General features: G+C 33.2%; 1 protein-coding gene across 33 annotated transcripts in view; it reads left to right on the top strand.

Moving 5' to 3' along the window:
- The window catches only part of Ppfia2 (PTPRF interacting protein alpha 2), a 458,820-nt gene that overhangs the window by 436,123 nt on the left and 10,864 nt on the right, over positions 1-11,833 (top strand). For 17 of the 33 annotated variants that reach the window (XM_033763796.1, XM_033763797.1, XM_033763805.1 and 14 more), the window contains 4 exons: positions 579-641; positions 1,820-1,849; positions 3,626-3,819; positions 5,947-6,044. In XM_033763796.1, coding sequence (XP_033619687.1) covers positions 579-641; positions 1,820-1,849; positions 3,626-3,819; positions 5,947-6,044 — 385 coding nt within the window. The remainder of the gene's footprint in view (positions 1-578; positions 642-1,819; positions 1,850-3,625; positions 3,820-5,946; positions 6,045-11,833) is intronic. The other 16 variants (XM_033763804.1, XM_033763800.1, XM_033763803.1 and 13 more) reach the window with 3 other exon arrangements.

Raw genomic sequence — 11,833 nt, 5'->3', positions numbered from 1 at the left:
TATATATATATATGAATACAGAAAAACACTACATTTACTTAATTGCAAAAGGAAGAAATTGTTTGGAAAAAGCTGATCCTGGTTTTCCAACAAGTTATGATGATGCTTATGGCTTTGTGTTGGCAATTATTTTTCTCTTTCCAATGACATGGATGAATCCAAATTATATGAATGTAAACTAACTGACAATGTAACAAAGCACCATCATTTGCTAAAGAAAAATAATAAAATTATATTCTTCTATTATCATTTCTTCAAATTTCAAATGTAATAGCCACATAACTTTGGATTGCAAATTTTGATCATACCCTTTCCCTAAAGGTTTTTATGCTTGCAGAAGCACACTTTTAAGGCTAGCGCTTTTCCCATGAGCTTCACAGCATGTCTCTGCCTATTTGATCCTTTTGAGTAGAAGAGGAAGGGCGCGTTGAGCAAACCCACCATGCTGTATCATGCATGCTGTCAAGCAAGGGCACTGTGGTGAGCTCTGATGCTGTTGGACTCACAGACGCACTGCCTTTCTCTTTACCCTGCTTACCAACTTGGACTCCACTGCTTCTCTCTGGGCTCCTCACTAGCCTTCAGGCAACGTTTGGGTGACCCATGAAGAAATGGAAAATCTTGCAGCTCCAGCCAAAACGGTTAGTCTTCACAGCTTTATCGAACCTGAAGGAAAGTTATTTTGCTGCTATTTGGATGAAAAAGCTAATTCATTTTCTATAGACTGGAGAAATGAGAAATGGGGTGTGTTTGTACAGTTCATGCAAAAACAACTAACATTTTGTTGTAGTTTTATGTTACTCTACTTGCTTAAGATTTTTAAATAAAAGTGCTAGATTGCCATAATGTGATAAACATCATTATAATATACAAACAAAAAATCAATGATAATAATGCAATACAACTCTTCTATTCATTTTGCTACACTGGAAAATTTTAACAATAAATGTCACAGTATTGAGCAAATACATGGGTAGTAATTTACTAAATCAAATTAATCTTGTTATACAAACATTTAGACTGAATATTTATTCTTCAAATCATCGTGTAGTTTCTGTGCTTTATCATCTTGGATGCAGAGTTGACCAAGAAAAAAATGTCATTTTCTTTTGGTATTCAAGAGTACAGTTTTAAATAACTTCGTGGAAACCCTGCAATTGTCAGTTTTTAAAAATATGATGCTATATGTAGTTGTTTTTCATGTAAAGTAACAAGTTGGGTATCTCATATATTTTCTATTTATCAGCTTCTTAATATAATGACTTTTACACTTCATCAGTCATTGAAAGTTGAATATCTAGAAAGCTATGATAGATAAAAATGTCCTATGCTAATTTTATTTTAAATCTAGTTTTATTTTACTTGTTTTTTATTTTGTTTTGTTTTGTTTGCTATTATTGAACTTTATTTGATTATGAGAAATGTTTATTAGAAAGATGCAGTCACTACTTTTACCTAATTAATTTACTTTACATAAAATTCCCTATCATACATATGCATATATGTAATTAGAAATTTGTATTGTTACACACAGGTTTGGAATGACCAGAGCAAGTGTTCACAAAAATCACTAAAATTTCATATATCTTATGTACATATGTTTAACTTTGAAACACTTAAAAAAACTATATTTTTGCCCTATTTTCATGCTCTAGGAAAATGATTATCCTGAATATAAGAACCTTTAAATATATCTGCTTATGTCATGATAATTAATGTTTTATGTAAAATTTTGCTTCTGCTAGAAAAATTTTGCTGTACTTTTTGAAATTAATTTATATTTACCTGCTTTATTGATCATTTCATGCTGCTAACACAGAAAGAATCTGAGGAAGGAAGCTGGGCCCAGGTAGGAAATTCATATGTTTGAAGACAACTATCATTTAGATTGTGAGGATATACATTAGGAAACTATTGTTTTTGTTTTTTTGGTTTTTTTTTTTTTTTTTGGTATCGGGGATTGAACTCAGATCCTTGTGCTTGCAAGGCAGGCCACCAAACCGCTGAGCTAAATCCCTGGCCCATTAGGAAACAATTGTAAGTCATAGTATTTGAGTTCTTCACCTATCTCGATAATTAAGCTGATGTGTAGACTTGTCTATATTTTCAAGATCATGTCTTTTTAGACAATATGTTTTGCAAATAAGATGATTATCATTTCATAATTGGCCTCAAATTTTAAGAGAGCTTTCTGTCTTCTCCAAAGAATGACTTGTAACTCCAATTTCTCTGAAGTCATTCTTGAGTAAATTTGGTCAGGAATAATTCAAGTTGGATATAGGGGTAAATATCTTTAAATAACCATTGATTTGGAGTTTCCTAGGCATTAAGGCATCATGTAAAGTATATGAGGATGTGGATTAGAGGGACACATGTCAGTACCACTGACCACAGGTCAGAAACTACTTACACTTACTAAAAAGGCTGTAGGAGACAGACAGGCATCTAACTTTGAATAAATACATATGTTACCAAAGAAGCTGAACAGTGTCTTCAGCATCTGTAATTGGACAAATGAATAGATGTGCGTTCACTGTGATTCAAACATGTGAATATAAGAAAAATCTTGAGAACTTAATATCTTGACAACTTGATAATTAAGTCTTGATAACTTGTATTCAATTCAATATTGACATGAATTTCATCATTCTTGGAATAAGAGGGGCACCTCCATTTTTAATAAACACACTTGTTATAGTTAGAATTGTACCTTTTTAGTAAGATAAGGAACGAAACATGAACTCTTGTAAAAGTAATAGCGTAATGAGGGAGGGGAGAGAAGGGATGAAAACAGGAATTGAGATGTATCATGTCCACGTGCCAATGCCCTACAAAGAATGTCAACATCATGTACTTTGTAGTAAAGTACTTATTCGGAAAATGATCTGGAAAAAAGAAAATGGTAGAAAAATAAATTACAAAAAACGAGTTTAGTGATAATGGTTGATTTGCTTTTCATTTAAGCTATTTTGAATAGATTTTGACAAAATCAGTTCCTATGCTATATTAGTCAGATTACCTGTCTTAGTTTTCTATCATGTCCTACTTTTTAAGTACACTCTAAATCAGTTTAGAAAAAGACTTTGATTCTTTCCAGTGATCTTTATAGAATGGTTCCTACATGCTCTTCAGGAAACAATAGTGTTGCTATAAAGCTTCAGCATTCTGTCTGTCTAAACTTATTGGTCATTTGTTTACTGGTGTTTCTATTTTGCATTATACTTTAATAATGCAGTAGGGACATTGATGAGAAGGAGATGTTGGAGTGTTGGCTGACAAATTATGAATAAAAAATCCATACTGATGAAAGAATCTTAAGCTCAAAATTCATAGTATGTTTCTAATTCTAATTTCTTCACTAACAAAATATTTATTTGCACAAAATATAATTCCTTTTTAAAACACAAAGGGAGCAATAAAACATTCTTCTAAAGAAGAACACTTGGATAGATATATATTTAAGGTTCTATTTTGTACCAAATAAAATAAAATATTTATAGATTAAATATTATTTTGCTTGGTTTCTGTATAGCAATTAAATATCAGTTATACTAAGGACTAATACCCTCCAATTACCATCTCATTTCATTGGTTAAGAAACTTGGCTGCTATAAAACAATTCTAGTGTCCGGTTTTTCTACAGACCCTGGCTTATGGAGATATGAACCATGAATGGATTGGAAACGAATGGCTTCCTAGCCTGGGGTTACCCCAGTACAGAAGTTACTTTATGGAATGCTTGGTTGATGCAAGAATGTTAGATCATCTAACAAAGAAAGATCTTCGTGTTCATTTAAAAATGGTGGATAGTTTCCATCGGTAGGTTTTTGCCGAATAATAATAGTGAAACAATAAATAACATAGTTTACCAAAATAATTAATAGTTATTTAGGGGATAAAAATATGTCCTCATGAAGACAACTGTGTAAATCTTATTCAAAAATATTTTCAAATACCATTTCAAACATTTCTCCTTAATGTGAGACTGTATTAATAGCCCCAAAATTTATGAGACTATATATGTACAATATTATTCTCATAGACCATAGGTTTAGTTTTTCAGCTGGATCTTTAAGAAATACCATGTTTGCAATTTTATAAATCTGTGTATTTACATTAGAAAATTATTTATGTACAATAAAATATTTGTGGTATTAACATTATAAATGTATGAAGTTATAAATTATATAACAGGCATATGCTAGAAAAAATTTAAAGCAATTCTTCTGTGAAGTATGCTTTTGCCTTTTATTTTTAAATAAGTCTTCTAGGACTTTTTGTTTACTTGTATATTAATTTTCAGGAAAAAATTACACAAGTTGCTAAACACATGTTATAAGGACACAGGTGAATAAAACAAAACCCCTTTTTTCAAATTCTGTATCATATATCAGGTATAAAATGGGACTGGCAATACTTTATCATAAATGCTGTGTTGTAGCACGACATCTTTGTATTCTATGTTCCGTAGCTATAAGTTCAACATAAAGGTATCGCAAAATCTAGTTTCTTTTGAGGCCAGTCTTCTTGGCTTATTGACAGCTGCTTTCTGTGTTCACGTATGTTCTTTCTTCTGTGAGTGTACGTTCCTGGTGTCTTCATCCAAATTCCCTCTTCTTATATGGACGTGAATGATATTAGATCAGGGCTGACCCTACTGGCTTCATTTATTTACTTCATTAAATACAGTCACATTCTTAGGTGCCTGGAGTTAGAGCTTCAATGTATGAATTTAAAGAAGACATAGTTTGACCCACAGCATCCACCTAATGCAAATTCTCTCTCTCTCTCTCTCTCTCTGATTTTGAAATATTTGTCTCATTCTTCTCACAGGGCTTAAAAATGTATCCAACATCTATCTAAGTGTAGCCTGCCAGTGTTGTCTAAATTTGTGTACATTGCTACATACATAAGTAATTGATGATAGTAATTGATCTTTATTCTTCAAACAAAATATTGTTTTATTCCTATCACAGTCATCACAGGCTTTATATTTAATAACACTAGGTATTCTCATTTCTTCTCATTGGGGGTGTTTGGTCTCTGGAATTTTCTTTTCATACTCATGGTTGTGATATTTTCAATGGTTTTTCCATTTCTGAGAATTATGTAGTACTCTATACTATGTTTTTCCATAAGATTGTTCCCCTCTAACAAAACTTTTTATCGTTATTCCTTACTCATCTGAAAACTATCCACTAATTCTTATATTCCTGGTTGCATTTCACACACAAAATGCAAGACTTTCATTAATAATCCCCTATTCTCCATATATAATTGAGTTCCTCCTCACTTCCTAGTATGATTTCAACTTGGGAAAGTCCCGCTCACTGTCATCATACCTTTGGAATTCCTTCTACAGTCCTATGTTCATGATACTCCATTTTCCTCATTAATCCTTTTCTGCTACTTGAACTTTTAAGAACCAGTCAATTTTCTGATCTTTCTGAACAGCCGTTCCACACATTGTCATAATCTGCAGACTTCTTCTTTTTAAGTATTTCTGTTGCAGAGTTGTTGGCTATTCATTGTAGTATTTGGTTCTGTATCTTATCATTTATTCGGTTGTTATTCTCACCAGCTTAAGAGTATCTATTTCCTATAAATTTTTTTCTGTCTCTATGAAAGGACTGAATTTTTAAAAAGGAATAAAATATTGGTCAGCACATTATGCAAAAATAGCTGAATGGAATACAAATTGATGAATGACAATTACTTTCAAAACTATCTTTTTCTTGTATTGCAAATAGGTTTCCTACTTTTTAAGAAACATTTATGCTTGACATAATAAAAAATGTATTTTCTTCTGACACTGAAGAATTAAATTGCAACTATAATTTATTCAACTGAAGCCTTAATGAGAAGCGCATAGTGTTGACTACCTCCATTTAAAAAATGTGCTTTATATGCAATATAACTTTCATGTGTTTCTTTTCTTAAAAAAAGAACAAGTTTACAGTATGGAATCATGTGCTTGAAAAGGTTGAATTATGACAGAAAAGAACTAGAGAGAAGACGAGAAACAAGTCAACATGAAATAAAAGGTAACATGGACTTTTTTCTTATTAAATGCCTTTTCATTGAGGTTTTCAGCCTTAATTTTTTGAAGCTAAAATGCTATGAATGTTACAACAGTCATTAAGCTGCATGAGTATTTGTGTCAGATATTTTTCTAATTACAACACAAAAAGGGAGCACAATCTTTCTTTCATTCTTTGGTACCAGGGATCAAATTCAGGTCCTTTCGCTTGCGAGGCAGATGGCGGAACCACTGATCTAAATTCCCAGCACATTCTTTATTCCTTTGAACCTATTAATTATACATTTTAGAGACAGGATTTTATCTGTGTAGCCCGCACTGGCCTCACACTGGTGACAATCTTCCTACTTTAGCCTCCTCAGTGCTAGGATTACATGCATTTCACATTCAGTTATATAAGAAGTTTCCTTTACAAACTGGAGTAGTCCACTAATAATCTTTAGCTCAGAATGATTTCTAGATCGCTGAAAATACTTTGTGTACAAACACATTTGATTTGCATAATGAGATACACCATATAATACATTTACTGAAAAGCTCTGTATTTAATAATTAACCACTGTATTAACTTTGTGTTATAATGGAATACTTGAGACAGGTAACTTTATAAGGAAAAAGTTTATACACCTCCGAGTTTTGGAGGTTGAATGACATGCCACACGTTCTTGTGTGGGCTCCTCCTGGGCTCTTTCTCGTTGTCCCAGGTGACAGCGATGGGAACATGTATGGTTGCGTACAATTACTTTGCTGCAGGTGGCATCAGAGAGCTGGGTGGGGCCAGGCACAGCATTTCAGCCATCTTTTCCTGTGAACCGCCATGGGATCCGAGAAAACTACCCTCATCCCAGATCCTTGGAAGTGAGGCGGTTCCCTCGATTGATTTTATGTCCCGCTACTAGGCTTTTCCTCTTATGTGTTCCATAACTCTCCGCTTAGCAGTATAATACAAGCCAAGCTGTTAGCACATGAACTTTGGGAGACACTGAAACAATATCAAGCCACAGCAGCCATCTAAATATTAAGTAGTACCTTAGTATTCAAGGGGAAATAATGGCTTTAATTAGGGGTATGTTAAATTCGATACTTGTTAGAGACCACAGGATCCGTATTATTTCTGGTGAAAGAAACAATAAATCATTAAACATAAGGTATTAGCACTTTAGAAAAATCATTGATTCACTTATGTTATTTAAGGAAAATAACCACTTGCTAGGAGAAATATAACCAAAAAAATTAGAAACTTATCAGATATTAAATTATTTATCTGTTGCTGGACATTTAGCTCAGTGGTTCTGCCACCTGCTTCTCAAGTTCTAGATCCCAAGTTCAATCCCCAGTACCAAAACATTAAATATATAGATATGTTTAATATATATTTAATATTATCATATTTTCATATATATATATATTTAATATTTTCCTTTCCTGATACTTTAAAATTGATACTTGTGAGCATTTCCTCAAATTCAGTGGGAGTTTCTACATTACTTTAACCCTTCAAACGAGGCATGAATCTCAACTTCCTTTTGGGGTTTACTACAGAAAAGAAAACAGCCTCTATTATGTGCTGCTCCCTCTTTCTCGTTATTAATGTTTAGCATTGTTTTGTTCCTATTTACAACCACTCATTTTTGACATCCATAATCTGCACTTGTGCTTAACAATGTCAGAAATTATTGTTATCAATGGCAGCTTTGGAAACTACATCAGTGTTAGTAGACTGGCTTGAATTCATGGGAAAATGTTTAAAAATATTTTTCATATATGATTCATCAGAGAGTAGACTGTCACACAATAGGTTTTGTTCCTAATACTTCATTTGACTCATTGCTGAAGAGCAATAAAATGTTTTGCCATTATCAAACTTGAGCTGTTTGACTTCACTGTATTTTGGGACCCCAGAAAATTGTAGGTTGTTTCAGTGCATTGTTCCTCAGTTGAATTGAAATTTGGAAGCTAATGTACCAAAGATAGGCCCTAGAAGAAAGTATATATTTGACCTAACAAAAGATGTTTTCACTTACAAGTAGGTTTTACCCATGAGATTTCACTTTCTAGTTCCCTTTGTATTTTTTTATTGGAATTTATTATGCCTGGTCTCACCACATGAAATACTTCATGTATAGAAAAAACTAAAAGAAGAATTACCCATCTGGCCCTACCTCAAATGTTATATTAGTATCTGTCAATTGCTGGTTAGAGTGTAGGCTTAAGAAAAAGCTGCCATGATGCATGATGATTATATACAAACAACTCCATATGATAAGTGCTGTGAGTGAGATCATGAATAGCCCCTATATCCTATAATTGATCTGATGGCATTTACAGGAATAGCTCTCAACTGTGATTAGGAGTCCCTGTTATTATCAGAAGTGTTAATTAACCTTGACCTTAATAAACAGGTTTCTGAAGTGAAGAAAGTATTGAGAAAGTACTAACATTTAATTTGTTGCTAGGAAACAGTCAACACCGAGCCCTAGCCCTTTACTGCTTAGATCAAAAGGACACAAACAAAGCCTTAAAGGCAGGCATACATTTTGCTTGGAATCAGATTTCCAAAGGGATCTGATTTACTAGAATTAATTTAGATAACCAAAAGGAAGCAGATTTAAAAGTTTCAGAAAAATTGCTGTTAAGCCAAAATCCTAAATTAATGTATTTTATTTGTCATTGTTTATAGTACTAAATACATTAAAAATTTTAAGCATCTCACATTCTCACAATAATTAAAGCTTTAGCTCTCCATTTTAAGCTTTGAACCTACATCGGTTATATTTACTTTACAGAAAAATCAAAATTTATGGCAGATTTTTTAAATTTATGGCCTCTTCCTCCTCTGCCCTCCTCCTTGCTCATACAGTTACTGTTACTGTCTCACTAAACGTGGTTTCTAGCAGCCATCTCTTGGGATGTTTGTTTGTTCATCAGCTGGTCAATTTGGAGCAGGGCTACACATGATGGTACTGAAAATCTTAGCTCTCTGACAACATGAACAACGAAAGGCTGGATCAGCACTCTGTCTTCCTCCCGTACTTGATCTCTCTTCACTGTAGACGTGACAATGGAAATTTTCACATACCCATATTTGTAGAAATGTGGTGACTATCTAATATGTCTCATATGTCTAAGATATAAATCCAGTTTTAGAAAAGAACAAATGCTTCCTATTCACAAAGAAAACTAGACCATTTCTATGTGTTTTTGTGAAAGTATTAACCCATTGGTTGAAAGAAGATATCCCATTTAGTAAAATCAAGTAAACTGTCACCTATGTATAGGTGTTCAGTTTTTAAATTCATGTGCAGTGTAACCAATAGAAAGAATGCATTTTTATCAATAGCAGCTGATAATGCAGGAAAAACACAATGCAAGCCAATTCACATTCCAGTTCCAGAGGGTTAAGACCTTCACTGAACAAACTAATGCAATCTTAGAGGAAATCCTACAGTTCAGAATTCACCTAATAAGATATAGAAAACTTATATAACATAAGATTTACATATATAGCTAAGGTCAGTAGGAAAGTCTTTTGCTTTGCTAAAGACCTGGGGGAGGAAAGAGGCAAAACTTTGAGAGCAATAAACATTCTACTTCCTGTAGAAATATGTTTTGCTTTGGATGGATCAGATAATTATCGCCAGAAAAAGAAGTGGTTATTGTTCCCTTGCTCTTCATACTATACTAAATTCAAACAAAGATTTAAGATTTGTCTTCTGAAATTAGATTATCCAAGCCACCGTCAGAGAGTTCAGTACAGAAATATGAAACACAGCTTCCAGATTCATAAACAAATGCTTCATCAGCACTGTGGAATGACAGAGACAAAAAGAGTGGAAACTAAATTCTACTTCTGACCATAAGTATGTTATTCAATACACTAGACTGGACTTTGAACTAGAACAAAGAATAAGACTAGATAAGGAAGTAAATTGCTATTAGAGGTTAGTAGAAAGGAAATGAGGTAACAGGGTGTGGGAAGACGTGATCTTGGAGGAAAGATGATTGCACCGAGGTAAAGGGCAAATCTGCCTTCGTCTTACTGCTTTTCCCTTGTCCACAGAGCAATAGGGTGTAATAACTGGAATTTAGAGTTGCTACACTTCCATGCCCCGAGAAATCAGGATCATGGAGATAAGCATGACATACACTATACAGATTTCTTCCTAAGATAGCTGTGAACTCCTAAGAGGAATGGAATTGGAAGAAAAATTGATTTTGCTTTAAAAGCCAAACATGTTATATAATGGGCAAAATTAGAAAAAAACAAAGAGTGAAGTTTCATAAAATAACGACATATATCCATAGTTACCCTTGACGGGCTTATGTTTTTAAACATATATGGTGAAGTATTAGGAAAATAAATTACAAAATAAAACATTTTAAAAATAAAGCTAGACATAATATATAAGGATAATATAAGTAAATGAATATTTCAAGAAGCACAAAGTATAAAAACTTAGGAACTCAATAAAGTGGTGTTAACAGTATGTAGGTGAAATAAAATATCCCTTGAAAATATCTACCCTGAAATCTGAAAACCAAAGGATAAAAATGACATAAAATCATTAGAGTTACATTGGATGTCATGCACAGTTTAGTGTATATGTAATTGGAGTCTCAGAAAGACAGGTACAAGAGAATGAACCACTATTTAAACAGGTACTGGGGGAGACTCAATAGGGCTAGGGATTTAGCTCAGTGGTTCTGCCACCTGCCTTGCAAGCACAAGGTCCCAAGTTTGACCCCAAGTAGCAACTGAATAAATAAATAAATAGAAATAGGAAGTGAAACATTCAAGATATTTTGTGCATTTTAAGAAAAATTTAAGAGGAAAGAGGAAACAAAACACATCTAGACACATTTAAGTAAAATTGCTGAAAATCTCCCCCTGAAAAAATCTTGAGATTTACAAGAGTAAACTCCTTAAGTTACTTTCAAAAGACAAACATAAGATACCCAGTGTCACTCAATTAAGATAACAGTACAGCAAAATGGAATGATATCCTTTAAATGTTGGATCAAAAAAATTATTTTCACCTAAAATACGCCATACCCTATCAATTTTAAAGAGAGAATTAATATATTTCCAAAGCAACAAAATCTGAAAGAATGCTTCACCAGAAAACACAAATAGGGCCAGGGATTTAGCTCAGTGGTTCTGCCGCCTGCCTCAGAAGAGCAAGGTCCTGAGTTCCATCCCGAGTACAAAAAAAAAAAATGCCAGAAAACACAAACAGAAAAAGAAATATTAGAATGAGTAATTTAGGCAGAAGGAACATTGTGATAAAAAACAAATGTTTACAGGAGGGAGGGGAACTGGGTATAAATTTTGTGGATAATTAATAATCATAACAACTGTCATTTAAAAAGCAGTAATGATTGAAAAAATATTTGAAAGCCTTTGCACTATCTAGGATATTATAAAATGAGTAATTGGTACTAGAATCTAATAAGTCAGACCAAAAAGTTATGTTTACTACCCAAATACATTTATTTCTCATTTTACAACCTACATGCCTAACGACTGTTCAGACTTAGGACCCACCGCTTTGACTTACAACCCATTTTTGTACAGTTCTGTACAACTTATTTATAGAGCCTCAATGTCTATGTTTGTACAGCACACCTTGTTTATACAGCACTGTAATTTTTGCTGATTGCATAGTGTAGCACAGTGCTACAGTTTTAGGTTCTGTTATACTCTATAGTATCACATGTAAGAGTTATACAAATAAAAGCAAACTGATCAAGTAGGATTTTCCATGGGCCATTTCTTTGTCCTGAATACTGTAA

The sequence above is a fragment of the Fukomys damarensis genome, unplaced genomic scaffold (genome assembly GCF_012274545.1).
Source record: "Fukomys damarensis isolate Sample0158 unplaced genomic scaffold, DMR_v1.0_HiC HiC_scaffold_15, whole genome shotgun sequence".
In the NCBI taxonomy this organism is placed as follows: domain Eukaryota; kingdom Metazoa; phylum Chordata; class Mammalia; order Rodentia; family Bathyergidae; genus Fukomys; species Fukomys damarensis.
Note: the sequence above shows the minus strand (reverse complement) of the source record. Positions and strands in the feature narration are given on the sequence as shown.